This window comes from Dama dama, chromosome X (assembly GCF_033118175.1).
Source record: "Dama dama isolate Ldn47 chromosome X, ASM3311817v1, whole genome shotgun sequence".
NCBI lineage: Eukaryota > Metazoa > Chordata > Mammalia > Artiodactyla > Cervidae > Dama > Dama dama.
In genome coordinates this window covers 71,507,871-71,535,775 of record NC_083714.1, presented here as the reverse complement: position 1 = coordinate 71,535,775, position 27,905 = coordinate 71,507,871, and the positions used below count along the sequence as shown (strand labels likewise).

At 36.5% G+C, this 27,905-nt stretch overlaps 1 protein-coding gene across 6 annotated transcripts in view; it reads left to right on the top strand.

Annotated features, from left to right (window-relative positions):
- Positions 1-27,905, top strand: part of PCDH11X (protocadherin 11 X-linked) — a 904,836-nt gene that overhangs the window by 351,963 nt on the left and 524,968 nt on the right. For 4 of the 6 annotated variants that reach the window (XM_061136648.1, XM_061136647.1, XM_061136646.1 and 1 more), the window contains exon 3: positions 8,634-8,714. The exons of the other annotated variants lie outside the window; for them this stretch is intronic. In XM_061136648.1, coding sequence (XP_060992631.1) covers positions 8,634-8,714 — 81 coding nt within the window. The remainder of the gene's footprint in view (positions 1-8,633; positions 8,715-27,905) is intronic. 6 annotated transcript variants of the gene reach the window in all.

Genomic DNA, 27,905 nt, shown 5'->3' with positions numbered 1-27,905 from the left:
TGAAAGTATTATTATTTTTTTTTTTACTTTTAGCAGTAATACCAGTGAAACTTCTCAAAACTCTTTATGCTCAATGGTAAGACATACTTCCCACTTTTTACTATTGAGCACTGTCTTAATATGAACTGGATTAAAATGAGGTTTAAATCTTTAAAGATAGTGATTATTATAAAGCACTTTACTTGACATCTGATTCCATAAAAGGGAAAATGCAGTTTGGTTCAGTTTGTGGTACATGTAAGGGAACAGAACTGTAGATCAGCATATTAATTTTCATGTGTCAATGGTTAACAATATTTCATTTTTTTAAAAAGTAAAATATATATTTTTGAACACTAATATTCCTAGAACAGCCATTTATCTTACTTTCATTGTAGTTAATGCTCAGCAGTTCTGTATGTTAGAGCTATTTTATTAGACTATTTGCTAGTTATTAGCATTAAAACTGTGGGGCTTGGTAGAAGGGGGAGGGGTAATGGAAGAACATTTTTAAGGGTGGGAGTATTATTTTAACTTTAATTTGTTATTTTTTTACAAAACAAATTTCAATAGATTTTTCTTAATATTTGAATTATACAATAGAGATGTTTAATTGCCAGATTTAAGTGGAAAATATACATCCACATATAGCTTTAAGTATTTGACCACTTAAAATACCATCCTTATATAGTTCAGTGAACATTTGAATGTTGTCAGAGAGGAAATGGGCTTCTCTGTTGTGTCAGATGGTAAAGAATCTGCCTGCAACACTGGAGACTTGGGTTCAGTCCCTGGGTGGGAAGATCCCCTGGAGGAGGGCATGGCAACCCACTCTAGTATTCTTGCCCAAAGAATCCCCATGGACAGAGGAGCCTGGCAGGCTCAGGCCATGGAGTTGCAAAGAGTCGGACATGACTGAGCGACTAATCACAGCACAGAGAGGAAAATTTTTTACTCTACCCTTCTAAGTTCTTCTGGCTGGTCTAAGAATTAAGTTGACATGAGACAAATTAGCAGGAAAAAATCAAACAAAAATTGAATAACAGGTATACATAGGAGAGACCTAGGAAAACTGAATAACTCACCAAAATGGCTGACAGTCTCACCTTAAATACCATCTTCAGCTCTACACAAAGAAAGATCTTGGGGGTAGTGATTTGGGACTTCAAAGCTGAGGGAGGCAATTCGCATGGGGATGGAAATGCAAATGTTTGGTAAACAAATGTTCCCTGGGCCCTGCAGAGAGGGTGGGACACAGAGGCCCTGCTGAGTTTCCCCCATCTCATCATGCTTATATTCTTTGCAAATATCTCTAGTGATAGCTCTGTTCTTGGAATAGGCCCTTTATCTAAATGCTTTTAGGAATTTAAGGGGGAAGGAAAAGGAAAAACTTCCTGAGCCCTCTGTTTCTTAAAAATAATCAGCCTACATTAATCCTCATGTCAAAAATATATATCTTAGGGTGGCAATTTTGCTCCTCTACAACGTGGCATGATATATTTAACAGATAGCTCCACAGACAGACATAAAACTGCTCACAATTGACAGAAAATGTTAAAAACAAATGGTTAAAATGTGCATGGGAAATGTAGCACTACTAGACTTGGTTTACTAATAAAGCTAAATCTGAGACCTGAGCACAAATCTGCCTAGGAACTCCTATGGCACAAAACACTTTGCTCAAATACATTTGAGCATTTCTGCTTTTTTTAGTGTATAATGAAAACATGAAACTGAAAGTCACTTGGTTGTGTCTGACTCTTTGCAACCCCATGGACTGTAACCCACCAGGCTCCTCTGTCCATGGAATTCTCCAGGCAAGAATAATACAGTGAGTAGCCATTCCCTTCTCCAGGGGATCTGACCAACCCAGGGATCAAACCTTGGGTCTTCTGCATTGCAGGCAGATTCTTTACCATCTGGACCACCATGGAAGCCCCTGTAAAATCACCAGTTGACTTTACAAGTCCATCAGGAGTATATGCTTAATTCACTTTCTCATATATTTGTCCCATCATTCAGTTACATCTTCCATCATATAGAACACATCTTGGATTTCCCTACCTTAGACTAAATTGCCAGAAAAACTCTCCTCTTCACCCTCCGCTTCTAGGGACTGTATTTAATTCATAGACTTGTCCATGAATTATAGTTACTAGTGTTTCTTTTCTTTTCCTCTAGATCAAAGATCAGCAAACTTTTTCTGTAAAGGGTGAAGTAGAGAAGAATAGCTTTATTGCTTTGCCAGGCAAAGGAAGACATTGCAGGCAAAGGAGGCCACAGTGGGCTAATGAACTCAGAACCATGTGTCCCATTCCAAGGGAGCTTGTGATGAGTTTTTCAGTAATGGTTCAAGGAGCAAGGCTGCTGAAAACGATCAGGGTGCATGCAGGGCCTGCATTCCTTCAATGCACAGATCATCTGGCATCATGTGGTCTTATGAGGGGCTTCTGTGGTTCTCAAGGTTATCAAACTCTGACTTTTTCTCTGGATTGAAGAATGTTTCATCAAATAGTTAACATCTGCCATTTGGTTGGGATCTTAGTCCCAGCGGAAGAACTCAAAAATATTGTTATATATATCCGTTGAGGAGGAACCAGGACCCTGCCCCAAGATTGCACTATTGTTTCTTAACTGCTCCTCCCTTTTCTCCTATCCCTTCCTTATCCTGATTAGCAACTGTTTGAACATGCCCTTGGAACCAGGGATGGTCATGGAGCCTGTGTGAAGCCTATTTCCTACAAACAAGAAACAGGGGAAATAGAAAGACTTTTGTGCCCAGGAACCCCACAAAGCCCTGCTCAGTTTCAGAAAGTTTTATATATAACAAAAGAGAAACCAAATTTCCACAAAATTTCAACTGATGATATTTACATCATCAAGTGTAGTAAAAATGAGTACAAAGTTTCGTGTAGTCAGTTCAGTTAGCCAGTTCAGTCGCTCAGTCGTGTCCGACTCTTTGTGACCCCATGAATCGCAGCACGCCAGGCCTCCCTGTCCATCACCAACTCCCGGAGTTTACTCAAACTCATGTCCATCGAGTCGGTGATGCCATCCAGCCATCTCATCCTCTGTCGTTCCCTTCTCCTCCTGCCCCCAATCCCTCCCAGCATCAGGGTCTTTTCCAATGAGTCAACTCTTTACATCAGGTGGCCAAAGTATTGGAGTTTCAGCTTCATCATCAGTCCTTCCAATGAACACCCAGGGCTGATCTCCTTTAGGATGGACTGGTTGGATCTCCTTCCATGTAGTAGAGAACTACTAATTAATGGGCTTGTGAAATGTCTTTTCACACAGATAGGTACCGCCAAATACTGATATCAGTCCAGAAGCATATAGTTTTAACTCAGCATATCTATCCTTAGAAGGTACGTGAAAAATTCTATTAGATTTTTTCTTCATATCTGCCATTTAGGGTGATTATATTGAAGATTAATCATTCCTTTAAAAAATATTTATTTATTTGGCTGTGTTAGGTCTTAGTTACACCATGAGGGATCTTATGTTGTGGCACATGAGCTCTCTAGTTGTGGTGCACAAGTGCAGTAGTTGCGGTGCACAGGCTTAGTTGCTCCATGGCATATGCAATCCTGGTTTCCCGACCAGGGATTGAACCTGCGTCCCCTGCATTGGAAGGTGGATTCTCAACCACTAGACCACAAGGGAAGTAGCAAAGATTAATCATTTATAATTGACAGTTAGTTAAACTCCTTAATTCCATATTTACTGCAACTCATTGAAAATTTGTGTGTGTACACAGATGGAGATTTTGCTTGTTTGAACTTCTAGAGGTCTGGAGTGTAAATAGTAACTTACCATTACTTGTGATTCAAAATTTTGATTGTCATCAAAATGACTTTACTGTAGTATAAGTTTTGCATATAAGCACTCGTTAACCTAACACTTTTAGACTGATTTATTAAGACATTATCAAGTTTGCAATAAAAGCTAACTGCCAGAGTGAGTCAGTATTCAATAATAATGGTCAAGGGAACTTCTAATTCAGCAAAATTTCAGTCTTGGCTTTGAGCTCAAAAATAAACCTTTGCCATTTATAAACCAATTTATATTCTAACTACTTATATGGTAGGGCAAGTCAGAATATTCAGTGTGCTGTTTAGATGAAAGTTCACATAATGAATATGGTACCATTATCAATAGTGAACTAGTTCACTAGTTCAATAACACATGATACACTCAAATATTTTGCACAAAATACCTGCTGATGTATAATATTAGTACAAATAAACATAGGCTTTGAACACCTTACATTGTCCCAAGTCTTGTGTATTTGTCCAGTTAAACTTTTTTTCTGTGCCACATTTATCTTACCCACCATTAATTGTAAGTCACCTTAGCAGATTCCACATCAAGTTTTGTCAAATTCTTTGGAAATATTTTTCTCTATTCTGTTCAACACAATTCATTCTTCAGTCACTTCAAACTTGTTATTGCTTCCTCAAGTAAGTATCAATAATTAAAAGTTGTTGGTAGCATCTGTTAACTCATGAAGAAGACAAGGAAAACCACCTAATATCATTTGCCTTAAAAAAAAATCACCATTAATGTTACTCTCAATGTGGTGAAATGCTAACAGTTTTAAGTTTATGTTCTCTAGACCTGTTTCTTTGGTTATCTAAGCAATCCTGATTTAATAACTCACATCAGTGAGTGGTTCTCTCTGATTAGCTAACAAATGAACCTTTCAGAAACTAACTTTTGTCAATCATTTTTATTTATTTTTGTGATGAAATTCTATGATGATATGCTTCATTTTAATTCCCTAATTCTTTTGTTGCTTTCTTGTGAGTTGGAATGTTGTGATGAAGGCTTAGCTTGGTAATATCAATGCGTATTGAATTATTTTTGTCACAGCTATAGTGCCAAAAGAGGAGAGTGAAAAAGTTGGCTTAAAGCTCAACATTCAGAAAATTAAGATCATGATATCTGGTCCCATCACTTCATGGGAGATAGATGGGGAGACAGTGGAAACAATGTCAGACTTTATTTTTTGGGGCTCCAAAATCACTGCAGATGGTGATTGCAGCCATGAAATTAAAAGAATGAAATTAGAACACTTTCTAACACTATACACAAAAATAAACTCAAAATGGATTAAAGATCTAAATGTAAGACTAGAAACTATAAAACTCCTAGAGGAGAACATAGGCAAAACACTCTCCGACATAAATCACAGCAGGATCCTCTATGGCCCACTTCGCAGAATATTGGAAATAAAAGCAAAAATAAACAAATGGGACCTAATGAAACTTAAAAGCTTTTGCACAACAAAGGAAACTATAAGTAAGGTGAAAAGACAGCCCTCAGAATGGCTGCTATCCAAAAGTCTACAAGCAATAAATGCTGGAGAGGGTGTGGAGAAAAGGGAACCCTCTTACACTGTTGGTGGGAATGCAAACTAGTACAGCCACTATGGAGAAGAGTGTGGATATTCCTTAAAAAACTGGAAATAGAACTGCCATATGACCCAGCAATCCCACTCCTGGGCATACACTCTGAGAAAACCAGAACTGAAAGAGACACATGTACCCCAATGTTCATTGCAGCACTGTTTATAATAGCCAGGACATGCAAGCAACCTAGATGCCCATCAGCAGACAAATGGATAAGAAAGCTGTGGTACATATACCCCCATGGAATATTACCCAGCCATTAAAAAGAATACATTTGAATCAGTTCTAATGAGATGGATGAAAGTGGAGCCCATTATACAGAGTGAAGTAAGCCAGAAAGATAAACACCAAAACAGTATAATAACTCATATATATGAAATTGAGAAAGATGGTAACGATAACTCTATATGCAAGACAGAAAAAGAGACACAGATGTATAGAACAGACTTTTGGACTCTATGGGAGAAGGCGAGGGTGGGATGATCTGAGAGAACAGCATCGAAATATGTATATTATCAAGTGTGAAACACATCACCAGTCCAGGTTGGATGCATGAGACAAGTGCTCAGGGCTGGTGCACTGGGATGACCCAGAGGGATGGGATGGGGAGGGAGGTGGGAGGGGGGTTCAGGATGGGGAACACATGTAAATCCATGGCTGATTCATGTCAATGTATGGCAAAAACCACTACAATATTGTAAAGTAATTAGCCTCCAACTAATAAAAAAAATGGAACAAAAAATAAAAACAAATAAAAAAGTAAAACAAAATTAAAATAAAATAAAAGATGCTTACTCCTTAGAAGGAAATTTATGACCAATCTAGATAGCATATTAAAAAGCAGAGACATTACTTTGCCAACAAAGTTCCATCTAGTCAAGGCTATGGTTTTTCCAGTGGTCATGTATGGATGTGAGAGTTGGACTGTGGAGAAAGCTGAGCACTGAAGAATTGATGCTTTTGGACTGTGGTGTCGCAGAAGAGTCTTGAGAGTCCCTTTGACTGCAAGGAGATCCAACCTGTCCATCCCAAAGGAAATCAGTTCTGGGTGTTCATTGGAAGGACTGATACTGAAGCTGAAACTCCAATACTTTGACCACCTCATGCGAAGAGTTGACTCATTGGAAAGACCCTGATGCTGGGAGGGATTGGGGACAGGAGGAGAAGGGGACGACAGAGGATGAGATGGCTGGATGGCATCACCGACTCGATGGACATGGGTTTGGATAGACTCCGGGAGTTGGTGATGGACAGGGAGGCCTGGCGTGCTGCAATTCATGGGGTCGCAAAGAGTCGGACACGACTGAGCGACTGAACTGAGCTGAACTGATAGTGTCATTGCAGAATAAACACAATTTTCATTTAAATTAAAGCATAATAATTCTTTCTCAACTGAGCCTTAAAATGTGATGTTCCCAACCCTTTATCACATATACGAAATTCACACATTTAGAAAATATAGTCAGTCAGTCCAGTCACTCAGCTGTGTCTGAATCTTTGTGACCCCACGGACTGCAGCAGGCTAGGCTTCCCTATCCATCACCAACTCCCAGAGCCTACTCAAACTCATCTCCATCACGTCAGTGATGCCATCCAACCATCTCATTCTGTGTCGCCCACTTCTCCTCCCTGCTTCGATCTTTCCCAGCATCAGTGTATTTTCAAATGATTCAGCTCTTCATATCAGGTGGCCAAAGTATTGGAGTTTCAGCTTTGGCATCAGTCTTTCCAATCAATATTCAGGACTGATTTACTTTAGGATGGACTGGTTGGATCTCCTTGCAGTCCAAGGGATTCTCAAGAGTCTTCTCTAACCCCACAGTCCAAAAGCATCAATTCTTCCGTGCTCAGCTTTCTTTATAGTCCAACTCTCACATCCATACATATTAAAACCATAGCTTTGACTAGACGGACCTTTGTTGGCAAAGTAATGACTCTGCTTTTTAATATTCTGTCTAGGTCGGTCACAGCTTTTCTTCCTAGGAGCACGTGTCTTTTCATTTCATGGCTGCAGTCACCATCTGTGGTGATTTTGGAACCCAAGAAAATAAAGTCTCTCACTGTTTTCATTGTTTCCCCATCTATTTGCCATGAAGTGATGGGAGCAGATTCCATGATCCTAGTTTTCTGAATGTTGAGTTTTAAGCCAGGTTTTTCACTCTCCTCTTTCACTTTCATCAAGAGGTTCTTTAGTTCTTCTGTGCTTTCCGCCATAAGGGTGGTGTCATCTGCATATCTGAGGTTATTGATATTTCTCCTGACAATCGTGATTCTGCCTTGTGCTTCATCCAGCCTGGCATTTCTCATGATGTACTCTGCATATAAGTTAAATAAGTAGGGTGACAATATACAGCCTTGACATACTCTTTCTCTATTTGGAACCAGTGTGTTGTTCCATGTCCAGGTCTAACCGTTGCTTCTTGACCTGCGTACAGATTTCTCAGGAGGCAGGTCAGGTGGTTTGGTATTTCATCTCTTTAAGAATTTTCCATGGTTTGTTGTGATCCTCACGATCAAAGGCTTTGGTGTAGTCAGTAAAGCAAAAGTAGATGTTTTTCTGGAACCTTCTCGCTTTTTCAATGAGCCAGCGAATGTTGGCAGTTTGATCTCTGGTTCCTCTGCCTTTTCTAAATATAGTCAACATTATTAAAACAGAGAATATGCTCTCTGTCTTGAGAAAAATAAAATGGATAAAAAATGTCTTTTCGAGATCATGATAATTATTCTGGGTTGGTATGCTAGTATCTGTGTACCAATTCATAAATTTATTGTCATTTATAGCAACTATTAAATATCTTCCTATGATAAATAGCAAATTTGTGGTGTGGTGGCACTTCCAGGATAGATTTTAATTTCAGACACTGTAAATTTGTGAATACAAGTCATTGAAGCCATTGAGTTGTAAAAGTATTGGACTGAAAGTGTCTGCAGCTTGAAGTTCATCCATTTAAATATTTTAAAATCGCCCTCCACAATCCTATTCATATGTTTAATGGAACTCTTAAATATAACACTGGTATATAAGCTTTGTGAAAAAAAGAATTCTTTTTTCTCTTGTTTATTCTCTTACCTAGAACTGTTCCTGTTGCATTGTAAATTCTCAATAACTGCAATGTCTAGAAAGAGATATTTACCCAGGCACTCTTTTACTTACCTGTGTTTGATGCTTGTGTGCAATGTACTGTTTTTCATTTTTAACAAATCATTTAACAAATATTTCTGTTTTTTCCCTCTTTAAAGCCAATGAAGGAAGTTGTACGATCTCACACACCCATGAAAGAAACAACTACTGTGGAGATCTGGACTCATCCCCATCCACAGGTTTGAAAGGAAACATGATGTTTCCCTTTAACTGATTTTTATGAATGTATATATAAAAAATTGTTATATTTCTCAATATATGTTCTTTGAAACTTCTTTAGGTGACTTTGCCCTCTATTAATGTGAAAATATGACTATAAATACCTATTTCTTCCTAGTGTGGTTCGATAATAATAGTGGAGGTAGTTTATTTGTTGAATTAGATGCAAGCATCACCCAAAAAGTATCTTCCAAATGATTATTTCACTGATGTTTAAGTCTAGTTACAAGGTAGTGGGAGAACAACAACAACAGAAATTGAGAGCCACTGTTTTGTAGTATGACTTAAATTTAAGGTATATATGTGTGCATGCTCAGTTGTGTTCAACTCTGTGACCCTATGGGCTGTAGCCTGCCAGTCTCCTCTGTCCATGGGATTCTCCAGACAAGAATACTGGAGTGGGTTGCCATTTCCTCCTCCAGGGGAATCTTCCAGACCCAGGGATTGAATCTGGGCCTCCTTCATTTTCTGCGTTGGCAGGCAAATTCTTTACCATTGAGTCACCTGGGAAATTTAAAGTATAGGACAATTTGATTTTATGTTAATTAGGAAAATTTTAGTATGACCTCCTTGAAAAAAACCAGTTTGAATTTAAAAAGAAATTAACCTATAAGCTATTTTTAAAGAATCCACTTTTACTCATCTCCATCAGGACTGCTCAGAATGCGACTGACAAAGCCAATCACATTTGTTTTCTTCATAGAGGCCTTAGGGGAATTTAAAAATGAAATGAGATCAATCTAAACATTTGTTTGTGATTTGTTATTCTGTAGCTGGTTTACCTAATGATGCTAATAATATAGAGGTCCTGCATCTGACCCCTTGGGTGCCAAATTAATAACCATAAATTACCCTCTATCCAGATATTTTCAAATATCTTTTACATGTTACTAAGGAAATAAATTTTTAAAAGGTAGATACATAAATGTATATCTAGAGTATTAGAAAAACAACCCAAAAGGAATGAGGAGAGAATCACATTGTTTATTATTTGATGAGTGCTTCTGAAACTCATGGAAGTTACGTGTTCTATAATAATAATATCCTTAAATATTTTACAGAGTTAATTTATGCTCTTTAGGAAGAGTTGCAGAATTAATGCATGCACTATGGGAAGAGATGATTAATTAAATAAAGTTCATTGCAACCCAGGAGCTGTCCAGATTCTTACTAGATTTAAATTACTTGAATCCAAATTTATGAAGTTCTGCCAAATTTCAAACTTTCTACTCTTGCACTTCTGATCCAGTCTCAAGAAAACTGATGAGAATGTAGAATACATGGTGATATAATCCACATCTATATACTTAATTAAGAACTTAGCTAGTCTTCTGAATAGCAGTTTTGAGGAAAAGCACACAATTTTAAAATCTGTATTTTAAGGTCCAAAGATTTAAACTACTAGTGTGACATGAAGTAGGCTAGGGTAAATAGATATCAACTGAAATTAGACATTGTTAAGTAAGACTCTTCATCTATGAATAAGATATTGCTCTATCTGCAATATTTTTTTTTCAGCCAGTTACTCCTGATTGTATTCTACTAAATTGAGTGCAGTATAATTAACTGTACTAGTTTCTTGCTGATTACTGATTCTCCTGTTTGTTTAAATCTTGTTAGACATGCAGTTGTTTCTTATACAGTGTGTTTTACTTGAGACTCTTTTATTAGGTAAATCTTGTAGGTATCTGACAGCTTTGGGTGTCCTTACTGTGTGAGATTTCAATTGAAATTTAAGATGTGTCATAGAGTGGTGGATTGCACTGCGTACTATTACTATGAATATAATATAGATAGGGACTTTCCAACCTTGTTTTTGGTAAACAATGGGCTAGCCTCTGAAAAGTTTAAAGAAAACATATATTTTATAAATAAGTTTTATAGTTCCTTATATTTAGTAAGATATTCACTACTCGTTTGCGGAATTTCTAAAGCAACAATCTAAACAGAAACTACTGAAATAGAGTATAACCTGAAAATTAAATTATTTCTATTCCTCCACTGAAATCTGTAAACTCTTTGATAATGCTTCCCTCTGCCATTCAGATGACAATTAAAACTCATGATACAGACAGTGACTTGGAGGGTTTATTTCATTTAAATGGGCAAATACTGCAATGGTGTCCCATTAAGCAGAATTTTTCTTATCTGTAAAGTTCAACTAATTAAAGTAACTTGTGAACTATGAAATAGCTCAACTTATTCTTTGAATAATGAAAATAAAAATGTAAGTGTTCATTTCCTTATAAGAAATAACCTTATAAGTAAATTTTTAGAGTTTTATTAGAATCTTTAGAAAAGTCTGTATACAACTGGGGTGCATGTCTTGAAATTCCAAGTTAGATTTTTAAAAATTAACATGATTTTAAAAAAAGCATTGAAAAGAAAAGCAAATCACTCACAGTAGCTTTTCAGTGTATAAGGGACAACTATGAGGTCATAAATATTCACTGCAGCTAATATCCTAGCATCTGTGTAGTACTGGGGGAAATAGAGAGCTACTCAGAAATGGTCATTTCCTAATTTTGCACATGCTGTTTACATATGTCAGTTCATGTGGAATTCTTATTTTTTGGTAATGAAGCATTTTATAATAACTTGAACTTTTCCCCTCGGATAATAAATTCTCCCAGTTCAACCACCTTTTCTGCCCCCTGACTCTTAGAAATTACAATGCTCAGCACACAAACAAGTCTAAAACTGAATAACATTCTGTCAAAAATTTAAAACAAAATAAAACTAGTATATGTGGGAGGAATCTTTTTATGGTTTTCTATGACTTTCAATAACAATGGCCTTGCTTGTGAAAAAATTCTAAGGATAGTCTGATTATGAATATAGACATTAACTTGGTTGCCACTGTACTTCATTAAATCCAGATGTGTTGTGATCATGACTTATATTCATTAATAAATTAGTGGCTTAGAACAGTAGTATTAGGAAACTGCTGTAGAATATGTGAGTGAGGAATGAACCCATTCAGTTCAGTTCAGTTCAGTCACTCAGTCATGTCCGACTCTGCGACCCCATGGACTGCAGCATGCCAGGCTTCCCTGTCCATCACCAACCCCCAGAGCTTGCTCAAACTCATATTCATCCAGTTGGTGATGCTATCCAACCATCTCATCCTCTATTGTCCCCTTTTCTTCCTGCCTTCAATCTTTCCCAGCATCAGGGTCTTTTCCAATGAGTCAGTTCTTTGCATCATGTGGCCAAAGTACTGGAGTTTCAGCTTCAGCATCAGTCCTTTCAATGAATATTCAGGACTGATTTCCTTTAGGATTGAGTGGTTGGATCTCCTTGCAGTTACTTGTCATTAACTCCCCAAACCTTCACACCCATAGCTAGTAACTCAAGTCTCCCACAAAGAACACAACTGACCTCTGACACAGAAAGTAAATAAAATAGTGCAAACTCTATGAAGTGGTACAGGGAAAGAAGAAAAGTGTTGGGATGGCCAAAAAGTTCACTTGAGTTTTTCCATAACATCTTATGTACACATTTTTACTTTGGAAAGACAATGAAAGTCATGTGTAGCAATGGAATATATTTCTTTTATTTCACAAAATCTATATAAAAGTTACTACATAGCAGGTAGCCTTTTAAGCAGTTAAAACATTGACTCATTTAATTCTCATTACAAACTTATAGCTATTATTAAGCCTATTATTATTAAGTTTATTTTGTAGATGAGTAAGTTGAAGCACTAAGAGATGCTGGAAAGTACCAAAGACAGATTGCAGATTTCCTGGGTCTGGCTCTAAAGCTCGTCTTTGTAACAACTGCTTAATAATTTCTCACCAGGAATGAACAACGATAGTGGAAGATGGTCCCTAGGGCAAGAGATATTTTAAAAGGAGTCTCTTTTTAGTGTTAAACTAGCATAGCTTTCTATTCAGCTAGAACACCTGCATGTATTTGCATATGATAAAGTAAGATGACCCCTTTATGATGCTAGAATGAAAATAAAAGAACAATAAGACATGTGGATCATAAAGAATATGAGGTTTTAAAAATAATCAGAAAAATGCAATTTTTAGAAATATTAAATCTACAATGATAATCTTTAATGAAAATCTTTCTGCAGGATGAGAAAGGCTAATTAACAGTGATAGAATGTGAGAATCCCCATGGTTTTAAAGAATTACCTTGTAATCTTGAAATAGTGGCTAACAGGATCACTAATTCGATATGTAAAAAGTAAATGAAGGAATTGCCACACTAATCTTATATTTTACCACAGCATGGTTAGGAAATCCACAGGGCTTTGATGAATCAGTTTTCATAAAGTAAAATAAACTCTTACAATTCCTTCATATTTTAAATGGCCTATGATACTGATTTTTGTTTTGTTTTGAAATAAAACAACACCAAAGGAAAGTTTAGGTGCTCAGGTCAATACTGGTGTCTTTGCTTCTCTGGCAAGGAAAAAAAATAGATAATTCAAGAAAACTGCCTTCTTAGACTGTGTATAATTGAATTCTGAAATGTTAGAATACACACAGGCAGAATTTTGTATTGATTTCAATGTGTTTCTACTCAGTGGGGCCACTTATGTTTGTTCATTGGCAGCAAAAGTATCTTGAAAAAAATTCATCGGGGTCATGAAACCACAGAACAATTTCCAAAGTGCACATACCACTAAATTTCTTTAGTTGCCAACCTTGGTTTCATATCAGATGATGTTTTTGATAATGTTTTTAAGATATACACTAATTAAAGAAATTTCTTTTGAACCACACACTTCATAATTCATGTTTTCCTCAAAGCCCAAAGCACTTATCTTTTGGCTGGAAATTCAGGATACTTTTTGTTGTTTTGGTTATGATTCCTTAATGTTGTAGATATAAAGTATATGTTCTATGGGAATGTAAGCTAAGGATGATCATACAAGGATATGAGATCAAAAATTTCCCAAAGCTTAATCTGGGAACTTTTGAGGTTTATTTTCATCCTCAAGGGTTATTTTTTGGAAAGCCTTAAAATGCCAAGCCGACTTCAGATTTAAGTCTTGACATAATAGGAAGCTCGGTTAAAAAAAAAAAAAAAAAAGAAAGAAAGAAAGAAATCAACATGCCTTGATGTGACATTATATATAAGGCTTTATTTTCAGACAGATGGAAAATATGCAGCTTTGTTCTATGACCAGAGTCCTAGGAGTTTAGCCTTTGTCCTTGATCTTTAGTGGTGTCAGTATTTTACTTTTACTCATTAATGATTTTATTTTTAAGTGACTACTAAAGTCATCATGCTAGGTGCTCCACAGCAATTTCTTCCTTTTCTCCAGTCCCTACAGCAGCTTTGTTGAGGTACAGCTATAATATCTGCTTTTCTTAGTGAGGAAACTGGGGCTCAGAGAGGTTGAATAATGTGTGTAAGGCTACACAGGTTGAGTGTTAGAGGGATTCAAACTCTAGTGTTCTGATTCTAAAGTTCATGATTTTCCCCCAACCATACACTGCCTCCCATTCTTATGTTCATAGAGAAAGTCTCTTCAGTGAAACATGTATCCCACATGTGACCTGACATCCCACTGATTCCCATTGCATATTAGTGAATCTCAGCAGCATAGCAGATTTGTGCCATGTCCACAGATAAAATGCTTGTAAACACCCATAGCAGATGAATACACACTGCAACAGATGGGAACCATTCTTCTGGAACTCTTAGACTACAAAATATTGACAATCAGTTTTGAAAAATTGATAACTATGATGTTAATATCCACTGGTTATTAAGCTTTAAAGTAGAATATGAATATGGACCAAAAATACCAACTGGTATAATAGTAATTTTTATGAATGAAAAGTCTCAATTTTCAAAATATAAGAAAGAAATCAAGGATGAGTATACTTTTTATCATATTAATAATTTCTTTACACAGAATCTGGATTATGACTTAGCTTGCACATGAGTCCTCTAGCAATGTCTACCTCCCAAGCAAAATAAATTATATTTATAATCACAGATGAAACTTTTTGATAACACTGAAATCACAGTGTTAAAATCTCATCACTTGGTGTACTCTATCAAGTGAGGTCATAAATAAAGTATGTTGGGAATTAAATGTCAACTGTATGAGAAAGGGATACACATCAAATTAGGCGGGGTAAAGTTGGGGACACCGTTCAGGGTGAAGGTATGATCCTTAAAAGTGAGCTGTCAGCAAGTAAGTTAGAATGCCCAAGGGGGAATATGATAAACTTGGACTAACTTTCAGAAGCCAGATGTCCTGAACTAGTGGGAAGGATTCTGTAGAAAAGATATTTAAGCAGTGCTGGTAATTCATGGTTAGGCAACCATATTATTGGATTCTCTTTATTGTAAGACTACAGCCGATGGCTCTTCCATCACTACATGTGAAGCTTGGGGTCGGTGATAAAGCATATGAATTTGTTTTCACACCTGTAATATGAGGATGTTTATATCATTCTTATAGAATTGCTATGAGTGTTAACACAGTAGATTCTAAACCAGGCATGCAATGATGTTCAATAGCCAGATATTCAATTCCTTTTCATTTTTCTCCAATCCCATCTAAAATTGGAAAGTAAAACAAGAAGTTAGGGAAAATTCCAGGTATATGAGTTGACTGAGTGAAACTGGCAATAGCAAACATGGACATTCAGTTCCCATGGCCTGCCCTAGTATGTGACACTCTGCACTTAGGTAGTAAGATGACTGAGCGTCTTAAAATACTCCCGTATATGACACAAATCATTTCAGGGCCAATGTAGAGTTGGTTTTCACCTCCTACAGTTCAGTGGGCTAACAACATTCAGAAGTATTTATAACGGAAAACTAGATAATTGCCAGAATCATCATACTTTCATTCCTCTTCATTTTGACAGCAGATATACTGAAGGAAAAATTCCAGTTAATTCAAGTTTATATATTATTTTCTCAGATCAGCATGAGATTATCTGCTTAAGAGATTTCCTTTTAGCCAATCTAAAACTATCATAAGCAAATTAAAGAAATCCTATTAGAAGAAGCACTGCTGAGTTTGCACAGATTCATAGTAACAAGTATATATGGTCCCTAAGTTACTTTGGTCTACCTGCTGATATAATCTAGAACTAAGTTAAAAACTAGTAAAAAATAAAGGATACGCATGTATGTATGACTGAGTCTCTTCGATGTTCATCTGAAATGATCACAACATTGTCAATTGGCTACACACCAATACAAAAGAACAAAATTAAGAAAAACTTTTCAAAATCTCATCTATAGGTCTAATTTATTACCTAATCATCAGACCAATTGTTGATTTCTACCATAAATGTGGAAAAAAACTGGAAACAGTTTATGCCACACTTATGCTTTATATATATACAAACACACTTTGGTGGCTCAGACAGTAAAGAATTTGTCTGCAGTGTCGAAGACCCAGGTTCAATCCCTGGGTATATATGTGAGCTTCCCAGATGGTGCTAGTGGTAAAGAACTCACCTGCTAATGCAGGAGATGTGAGAGATGCAGGTTTGATCCCTGGATGGGGAAGACCCCCTGGAGAAGGGCATGGGAACCCATTCCAGTATTCTTGCCTGGAGAATCCAATGGACAGAGGAGCCTGGCAGGCTACAGTCCATAGGGTCACAAAGAGTTGGACATGACTGAAGTAACTAATGCACATGCATACACACACACACACACACACACACACACACGGAACATATAATGTTTACAATCTATAAAACATATAGAACATACCATTCTTTAATGTGATGTGAAAGTACTTCACTTCATGAATTTGACAGATAATCTAAATAGTAAATCTGTCATTCCAGGCCTTATTTGTTTAGAATACATTCTGTTTCACATGCAACAATGTCAAATTTCTCCATTTTATGTTAGTGCCCAAATGTTAGAGAAGCAATGCTAGAGCAATTTAGCAGTTTACATGCTTCTGGCAGTAAAGATTTCCCTTTTTTCTTTTGTTTTCTGTTTTCTTTGACTTTGCAGTAGCTAGTCCTTCTCCCCTGCTGCTATTTCCAGCTGCTAATTCCTATTAGCAAACATTGTAGAGCATCTTGATTCCTCTGCAGTTGTTAGCCCTTCTCTGTGATATAGAGCTCTTATTTTGTTAACTAAAGTTATTGAAAAATGAGTAGGACAACAGAAGACTTTATACTCATATTGAAACTCTCACCAGGTTTCTACCGAAGATCTTTGGTCAGATTTGAGTTACCTTAGAATTTATCAGAGTGAGTTTACAAATATATTTCATCTATATGTTCTTTATGATAAAGCTGCAAAAGCACACCTGGAATACTGCTGTAAAACTGCCACTCCTCTCCCCTCTCCTAGATTTCTCCTATCTGTCTATTCTCAAAGAACTACCTTATATTTCATCCTAAATTCCAATACTGATTGGAAGGTCCATATGGAGGGTCTTACTTTAAAAATCTTCAACTGTGTCCCGTTACTTACTGAAAGAAGTTTAGTTACAGTCCCATGTTTCCATGTTTTTTAAAAATTAATTAATTTATTTTAATTGGAAGCTAATTTCTTTACAATATTCTAATGGTTTTTGCCATACATTGACATGAATTTGCCATACATTGCCATACATTGACATGGGTGTACATGTGTCCCCTGGTTCCAAACCCCCCTCCCTCCCCGAACACATGAGTCAGGTCTAATAAGGTGGATGAAACTGGAGCCTATTATACAGAGTGAAGTAAGTCACGAAGAAAAGCACCAACACAGTATATTAATGCATATATATAGAATTTAGAAAGATGGTAATGATAACCCTATATGTGAGACAGCAGAAGAGACACAGATGTATAGAACAGTCTTTTGGACTCTGTGGGGGAAGACGAGGGTGGGATGATTTGAGAGAATTGCATTGAAACCATGTTTCTATGTTTTGACCCACACTTTCTTTCTGGTCTTGCTACACGTTTCTTTCTGGCTCATTTGCTCAATGCCTACCATATGTTCCAATCAAACTAGACTCTACTCTTCCTTCAGTTTTCTTATTCCCCCTACCTGTTTGTTTGTATATATTTCTCCCTTTCCAAACAATGTTTCTCCCTTATCTCCTCCTGTTCTGAAACACTGGCATAGTACTCATCTTTTAAGGTATCATGTGAAATGCTTTTCAGTTCACCCAATTGACTATTACCTCTCCATTCTCTGAGCTCCCATAGCACTGTGTATGTACCTCTCAAGGTTTTTATGACACACAGGCTTACATTTCAAATATTTGTGCTCACATCTTCTTCTCCCTCTATAGTGTTAGCTCTTTGAGAGCAAGGATGGATTTCAACTCATTACTCCATATCTAGTACTGTATCTTGAATTCCGTAAGAGTTCTCCAGTGAGAGACAAAATATTCTCCCCCACTTAAGGACTGGTATTCACTTACACTTTTCTTCTAGGCTTCCCAGGTGGCACTAGTGGTAAAGAACCACCTACCAATGCAGGAGATGAGGTCATATATCATATTAGATTAGAGTTTGCACATTGGAGTCAGAAAAGTCTGAGTTTGAATATCAGCATTGCCACTAACAAGTTATGTAATCTTTGCCAAACTGTTTGATAGCTCTGAGTTTTATTTTCATCATTTATCATGACAATACTAATACATTTCTTTTATCAGAAATTGGTTATGCATAACCTATGTAAATTACTTAGTACAATGTCTGGCACATTGTAAATATTCAATAAAAGTTAATTTTATATATGAATATGTGTGTGACTTTGTGTGTGTGTACAGTTTGATTGTTTGAACTCCAGGCCACAGATCAGTGTTTTCTATTTTAATGCAACATTATTTATTTCTTAATCCATTTATTCTCAAAAAGTCCATGCTGCTCTATCTTTCAACCTATTTCATCTCACAACGTGGTTTCCATTTTTCTTTTAAAGTCTCCAAAGAAGAGGATTACTTAGCCTCTAAAATAACTAATTCATTAAACTCTGTCCTTCTTTGGCAAGGGTTCAAATGGTAGGAAATAGTAGAACAAGAGACCCAAGAAGCAAAGCTGCCTTTCACTTTCTATCCATCATCACTGCTGCTCTTGAGAATTCCATCAGTGTTCCTGGTAGTGAGGCTAAATCTGAAACATGATCAAATGAACTCTGCTGCTTGGAGACTTCAATAATTGACATCCTAATTAAAGCTACATTTGAAAAATCAACTATAAGTAATTTGCTCAGTGCTACTGAGTGATCTCTTAATATACTCCGTAAAATCATTTTGGGGGTGAATTCTTTCTAAAGTATCTGTTTATATGTGAGCTACTCTTGTACTCTGTGGATTTACAGAAATGGGAACCCGCTTGCTGGGCATTAATACTGAAGGTACACAAATTGTGGATTTAGTGATCTGTCTTGCCTCTTTAATGCACATGTATTTGACGGTGAGAGATAACTGTGGGACTCTTGGACCATTGTTTTTTCAGTTTTATTGAGATATATGTAACTGACATGTGGTCTTCCCAGGTGGCACTAGCCATAAAGAATCTGCCTGCAGGAGATGCAAGAGACATGGGTTCTATCTGTGGGTCGGGAAGATCCCCTGAAGGAGGACATGGCAACCCACTCCAGCATTCTTGCCTGGAGAATCCCATGGACAGAGGAGCATGGCGGGCTACAGTCCATGGGGTTGCAAAGAGTTGGGCAGGACTGAGCGACTGAACTCAACTGACATGTAACTTTGTGTAAATTTAAGATGTGCTTCATGCATAGAGAAAATGAGCTGCTGTAAGGGAGTATCTCAAGTGTTCTGATGCAAGGAATAAGAATGGCAACACCTCTGCATCCCAGCCCCCAGCCTCCCTTCCCCACTGACCACAGGAAACCTGAAGAAATATCTAATCAAAGTATGTTGAGAGTTGACTTTTGAGGCAGTAATGCTTATTAAAGCTTTCTGATACTTGAAGGCAACACTAAGGTCACTTAACCAGCATAGCATGTCTCTTCCCTAATGCCCTAAAGAGATGGTAGTAAATAATGTTTATAGGGAAAAGATGATACAAAAATATTGCAGACTTTTTGGATCCTTGAAGGAATTTAATACATGCACTTCAACAGTGCATAATTAATTGAACATAATTAAATGAACAACTCCAGCAACTCCTTAAAAGTGGCACTTAATCATGGAGCACATGCCTTAGGTATCATTTACCTTAGCTCTGTCTAAAATGTTTGTTTTGGCTAATCAGGTATGCTTTGAGAATTCTGTGGGTGTTCTCCACCAAGACAATTGCCTTTCCTCTTCTCCCGTGCATCACCTCTGAGTGTTAGGCATTGTTGTTAACATGTAGCATGGAAACATATTGAGCTTCTGTTGATATTTTTTTTCTACTACAACAACTCTTTTTTGTTGTTAGTTTGAAAAGTAGTTTTACAACATATCAAATGCAAATTTTTTCTTTTAATAGTCTAATAAAAACATCTTTGAGAGTTACCTCTTCTGAGGCAATATAATTTACACGTGTACAAAATGCATTTTGCTCTAAATGAAGGTAAATAAATAATTTGTGCCATATGTCCAACTCTCTCTGTTTGGTCTAATATTTTCCAAAGTAAGCTGTTTGTACTATTTCTTTCTTACTTTATTGTCACTTAACACAATAATAAATCAAAAACAGCATTTATTGAGTGTTTAGTTTGTGAGAACTCATGAGGCAAATACTGGTAATATAACCATGAGAAAGAAAAAAGAAATGCAAGCTTTGTCTTCCAGTAGTTCACAGCTTAGTAAGAAAAAGGCATGCTAACCACTAATTATAAAATAAAAATAAATAGGTGCTAAATATTTGAATAAGTAACAATACTATGAACATGGGAAAATGATTGCATTTGACTAGGAGTAGAAGTTAGGAAGGATTTATGGTTGGTGGTGACATTGGAGCTGGAATTCAGAGTAGGATGATGAGAATGGGATTAGGATCAATGACATATTTGCTAATTTTCTTTTAAAGCACAGTGCTTTGTATTCAGCTTACCCTCAATCAGCAGTAATAGTTATTACTTCATAACCTCACACAGGTAGGAAGTGGTAGAGTTGGAAATCAGATCTCCCATTTTAATTTCTTTCTACAATATTTTTGTAGAATAATTTTGTAAATTAAATACTAAATTTCTTTCTACAATGTTTCTTTCTCTGAATATAGTATGCTCTGATTAACAGAGCAGTCTCAATATCAACAGTAAAAAAAAAAATAATTTTAATTAGACCAATTTTAGGTTGAACTGGATTACCCTGAGAAACTTCATGTGCATGAACAAGTACATGAGGGGAACAGATTAAAGATCAAAAATCATTCTTGATTGTCAAGTACTGAAAGTTTAGTTGAATCTCAAATTCAGAACTCAAAATGACCTTTTAGAAATATTAAACACAACACACACACACACACACACACACACACACACACACACACACACACCCTTGTGTCTTTTATAATATTTTGATTCTGAGCTATTATCATGGAAGTACATAAAAAAAAAATCAGAGATTAAGAGGCCAAGACAAGTAAGCTCTCAAGTGGTCTATATGTTAAAATTTTAATCCTTAGAAAAAAAATTTGAAGCAGACAAGGAAATGCCCCCAGTGTCCTTTCTGTCATACACATGGACCCACATATAATATCAACTTCCCTACAAGGAGTGGACTTAGAACTCCTGTATTTGAATTTTATTGTTGGCTTTTCCCCAGCTTTCCTCTGCTTCTTTCATTTCATTGACAAATGTAACACCTGATCCCTGCATTGATCTTGTGAAATATGCTAGTTTTAACTCCTATTTCTGTTTTTTTTTTTTTTCCTGGCATTACTTAGTATGTAAAGATCTATAAACTTGATGCAAATTTCAATAAATTGCAGTCATTTATATTCACTCAAGTTTATTTTCTGTTCAGAAATATATTCTCTAAGATAATGTGATAATGCTCCTGGTTATGCCTCATAATCCTAACGCTGTTGGGTTTCCTGGCACACATTATTTTTTTTTTAATTTTTAATAAACGAACTCGTGTCTTTTGTTCATTGAAATAATATAACTTTGTGACTGTTTAGTCTGTTTTATATCTTCCTAAACATGATCTGAAGGTTTTGCACCGTATTTTTAAGGTGAAATACTACCTAAACTTAAATAGTATCACTGTGGGCTTTTAAAAATCAAAACTGTAATTCAGATTGTTGCATTTCTAAGTTTCTGTACTCCTTGGGGAGAGAAACTAATATGTTAGTGGGGAGGTTTAATAATTCAGACCATGAGAGCTTCACATTTATTTTTCTTCTTTCATAGATGCTGTAGTGTAGACGCTATTAAGATACAGTAAAAGCCTATAGAAAAATTCTGCTAATCATTACAATTCAGACAATGAAACAAGTATATTCCTATAACAATGAACATGGAGAACATTGCTATATCAAAGAGTGAAAAATAGACGTACATACTTTATAAAAAATGATTGTGTCTTTAAAAGTGAAGCATGTAAACAAGCAGTTATAACGATAGTAAAAAATATAACGTAATAAAATAAAACACAAACTAACTGAAAAGAGACATGAAAAGCTGTATTATACCTGCTACTTAAAAACATATCCATTTATTTACCTTCCCATTTTGGTGTTGTCAGTGTTCAAGAGAATGTAACCTTATCAATGGGGCTTCTCTGGTAGCTCAGCTGGTAAAGAATTCACCTGCAATGCAGGAGACTCCGGTTTGATTCCTGAGTTGGGAAGATCCTCTGGAGAAGGGGTAGGCTACCCACTCCAATATTCTTGGGCTTTCCTGGTGACTCAGTCGGTAAAGAATCTGCCTGCAATGCGGGACACCTGGGTTTGATCCCAGGGTTGGGAAGATCCCCTGATGGAGAGCATGGCAACCCACTCCAGTATTCTTGCCTGCAGAATCCCATGGACAGAGGAGCCTAGAGGGCTACAGTCCATGGGGTCGTAAAGAGTCAATCTTATCAACATACAGCCTTGGCGATCTAGATTTTTATTTTCTGGTGTCTGCTAGCAAATTGACATTGAAACTTGTGTTAAGAAATCTCACAATTAGTTTTCTGTTACCCTGTAATACTCAAGCAGTAAGTATGTACTGATTAATTGAATGATCTAGTGACCTCAAAGAAGTTAATGATGTTGTTGTACCAAATGCACCAAATGTTGTAGCCATGCATTCCAGGAAACAAACTCACTCAGAAGGATAATGCAGATAGTGGAGTGCAGTTTATTAAACCGGGGGGCCCAAGGCAGAGTCTCCTCTTAGCCAAGGACCCCAACCAGTTTTTGTGAAAACCTTATATACCCTAAGTGTACGTGCTCAAACCCACCTCCCCAAATTCTCTGAAACTAGTCTGGACAAAGGAAAAGAAAGATACAATCAAAGTTAACCCGTGATTTGTATGCCTTAAGCCTAGGTAGGTAACAGTGGACAATTATCAATAGGCCTGTGGTCACACCCCAATAAGCATAATAGAATTTATTATTCTATCCGGTTACACAGATAAATAGGGTATCCTTTTAGGTGACGCAGAGTCTAGGTACGAGCCCTGGGGCTCTTCCATCTGGGGCATCTGGTTTTCCAGTTGGTATGTTATTTCCATAGATACTGGGCATATAGATCAAAGTTCACAGTCTGGCCCAAGATGGAGTCCTGCTTTCATGATGGAGCTTATTCTGTCTGTTTCCTCCTTCAATGTTTTTCATGTTCTCTAATAGATACTTAGAAAATGCTTAAAATCCTGGCAAGAGAGAGAAAATGGGTGCTTAAATTTTGGGGTTCACATAGTAAACAAGAAAATGAAATGCTCATTAGTTATTTGATGTACTGTTACATCAAATAATTTAAGTATTATTAACATAATATAATTAAATAATATAAGAACTATTGGTACTAGTCTTATAATAATATAGGAGCATGTTATAGGCAGCAAACATGTTTTGTCACCTCTGGTACTTCTTTCACATATCGATAAATTCCTGTGATTCATGCTACAGAAGAGGTAAAAGTAGCTTGTTGAGTGAATAGATATTGAATATAAGGAAATTTACTGTAGAGATACTACAATTTGTGTAAACTTTTGCAAAGAAAATTTAAATAATCTGTACTTAATCCAGAAGTCTTTAGGTTGAACTGTTTTTTAAAGAAGAGGCTACCATATATGTACCAACTGGGCTCAGAAATAAACTAAATAAATGATGTAATCAGAACAGAACACTAACTGAAGGAATAATTTATATTGCTCCAAAAGGAGGGACTAAGAATAGACTTATTTTATTGGATCTGTCCTACCTTTATTATTTTTTATTAAGATTAAACTATTTAATAGATAAAAAGAATAAGCTTACACTTTTCTGCTTGAGGCATAGAACTTAAGGCAATAATATAAAAGTAATAGGAGTAGACATAGAATCTTAAAAATTCTTCATGAATTCAAATTCCTTTTATGTCTAGACCGTGTTTGGAAACACCCATAACTGGCACCGCTATTCAAGCATCTGACATCTTACACAATGCCTAAGAAATTTGAAGACCTGCTTTTTTCTTTGGGGCTTCAGTTCAGCAGCTTTGGTACATACAATTAGTTAATTTATGCATACTAAGACTGAGATCAAGTAACTTTGAAGATTAAATATGAAACAAGGATTTAGCAGAGAGGACTTCCCTCAGTTTCTCTTTCCTCCTTTAATAAATGTGTCAAAATGAGAAGGTAATGGTTTAAGTCACACTCAAATGGGAAATTCAGAAACTGCTTTTGAACTGCCAAAAGAAAATGGATCTAGGCAGGGAGACCTCAGGGTATCTCTAAGGTCTGCCCCTATGATTCTATTTGTATTCAAATTTGAAAGCAGGAATTCTGCATTTACTCCCTCTCCATTGAATTCATGGAGAAGGAAATGGCAACCCACTCCAGTATTCTTGCCTGGAGAATCCCAGGGACAGAGGAGCCTGGTGGGCTGCAGTCTATGGGGTTGCACAGAGTTAGCCAGGACTGAAGCAACTTAGCAGCAGCAGCAGTAGCCATTGAATTCAATTTCATTTTGGGGAGGCAACAAAACATACTTCATGCTTAAGAACCTTGAGCTTTGTAAACTGGGAAACTGAAGTTTGAATCTTAATTCGGTCTTTACTAACTATACAACAATGGACAAACTAGTTAATTTCTCTAAGTCTCAGTTTTCTCATCAGTAAAATGGAGATGGTAATACCATACTTGCTGCAGAGGGCAAATTCAACAATACATGTCAAACAATTGGGTCAGTGATAGGACACAGCAAAAGTTCTAAAACTGCAGCTTTTATTGTTCCTTAAATCTTTTTATTTAACATTTAAAAAGGGATATTATATGGCTGCTTGTTCTATTTACTTCCAAGGACAAGTAATGGCCATTTTTCCCCCACTGAAAAATGATGATTAACTCCTTCACTATGTGAGACCTTATCAATTCTTATAAAGATCTCACTCAAAGCAATTCATCAGATTTTCAGATGTGCATTGTATAGACTAAGGGATATACAGATGTTCAAAAATTAATTCTTTCTTACAAGAAACCTATGCCTTGAATGGGTATCTCTCTCTCTTTTTCAGTTGTGTTCAACTCTTTATGACCTCATGGACTGTAGCCTGGCAGGCTTCCCTGTCCATGGAATTTTCCAGGCAAGAATGCTGAAGCAGGTTGCCATTTCCTCCCACAGGGGATCTTCCCTATCCAGGGGTTGAACCCGCATCTTTTGTGTCTCCTGCACTGGCAGGCAGATTCTTTACCACTGTGCCACCTGGGAAGCCCCAGTGTTACCAAGCAAAAGTTTGTGTGCCCAATGCACAATGAGGTCAAACAAACCAAAATGCTAGAGTTTCGGAGCAAAGAAAATTTTATTGCAGGGCCATGCAAGAATATGTGGCTTGTTCCCCAACAATCAGAACTCTCCAAAGAATTTCAGCAAATCAGTTTTAAAGGCCACGTGAAAGAGAGGCATCCCAGCATACGTGATCATCTCATGAACAATTCTGATTCACTCATGGCAATTGATCCTTAGGCACCAGAAGGTCTGGGAACTACATGTTCATGACCATCAGTAGTTAATTTCTTCCCTGTGGTGGTGATTTTTAGCATCTGGAAAACTCCAGAAATATATATGTGATACTATTACCTGAGTACTTCAGAGAGGAGCTATAGAAGAGGATATGGGGGAAGATGTCTGTCCTGGGAAAGTCCCATAGGATCCTGCTAGGTTACAGGGAGAAAAATCACATTAAAAGCCACAAGTCTGCTTTAATTTAGTGCTAAAATTTTGCATTGCAGAGTTAAAGTAGTGTAGGAGTTACAGACTGATGTGACTGATAGTTGCTATAGTATCCAGTAAAGCTTCTTAGAAAAGGTGAGATTGGAGCTGGGACTTCAGAGATGAATATGATTTGGATAGGAAAAAATAAAATGAGAATATTCTAGTGAGTTCTAAAGTGAGGAAATTGTCAACAGCATGAGTAAAGTTGTAGTAGGAGAAAAAATAAATGGCATCTGTGGATGTAGCAATCAGATCATAAGGACAACATGCAGTAGCCATTAGGTCCCTCCTCATTTTGCCATGATCTCATTTTTCCCCCAGACAATTCCCAAAGATAACTGAGTGGTAGGATTGCTTGGCACAGAAGAATTTAAACTTGTTTTCTTCCCTGCTAAGTGATTCTGAAATATAAATGCTAACACCTAGAGAGCTGCACTTTCAGCTTAGTGTGTAATTACATTAGGGAGCTATTAATACTGTCAAGATGCACTAACAGCCCAGAGTGGAGAAAAAGTGTAGACTTGAAACTTTCATGACAGCACCTGAAATAAATAGTCAGCTAATATCAGAAAAGTGACAGCACTGATATAAGTTTTTTTCTGGGTACAATTACATCATAGCTTTTCCAATTTTATAATAACTTATTAACCATTCAGGCCACTGACAAGTCAAAAATCAGATTTTAATGTTTATTCTGGGTAAACTGAAATAAAATAAAGAAGTAAGTTGTAATTTAACATATTTATTTATTAGAGCATGACCTCAGTTGCTATGCAGACTAGGCCCTGGTATAGTCAGTGAGCGAAGTTATATGATTTTTGTTTTACAATCTTACTTTATTGAAAAATAGTTTCTCGCCACCCTAAAAAGATTTCTAAAAAAAAAAAAAAAACTGCCTAGTTAGGCACAGTTTACAATACCTATAAGAGTATTAAAATTGCTTTCAAGTAGAAGAACTTAGAACTGTTGGTGACTTTTTTTAAACTAATGTCCTATTGATCACACTGGGTAATTAAAGTCATTGGAGGGCAATCACAGGAAATTTGGATAATCTGAAAGTGAGAATATTCCATCTTTGTAAGGCAAAAATCTTATTCATATTCTTAAATTATACTTATGATAAAAATAGTTGAGAACTATTTTAAGTATAAGGGAAATTGTTTGAGAACAATATCCATGTACAAAAAGAATTTGCTTTTTTATTTTTTGCAATTTGGACACCAGATAACATAAAACATAACCTTAAGATAGTTTGAACAGGCATACTCACAGCATTCCTTGGAACTTACATTGTTCTCCCATTGTCTTATTTTTTTTTTATATCCCAACTTTATCCTAAAGCATTTCTGTCTATGTGTATGAATGTATATATCTCTCATGTTGGAAGGCAGGAGCATTTCTTTATCCAGATTATCTTGGTTTGGTGAATATGAATGTTGCTAGAGTGACCAATAGAGTTGGTGTCCAGGAAACTTGTTCCTTTACTTTTCAGTGACAAAGAGACAACAGGAAGAAGTTGCTATACAACTTGCAGAGCTGTTGATGAATGTTCTGCCACTGTCAGCAAATATTCCAGAGAAGTCATACACCGCAGGACATTCCAATTTGATTCTCTGTTGCTAGTCTTACCACAAGAGAAAATGGCTGTGCAGAAAGGCGATGAAGTACATTTGTCACTGTTTCAGGGATTTCTTATTTTCAATCTGCCACAACTATAGAATATAGGCCGAAAGTACAGAAGGTAGCAACAGGGAATAAGCAGCAAAATCACTGCAATTCTTCACTAACATCTGCGAATATGGAGAACAAAGATAGTACCTTTAGACATTTTTCAATAAATGCTTCATTTCTAGTAGAGAATTTGTCTATGTATAACAGGTAACTTCGACCAAA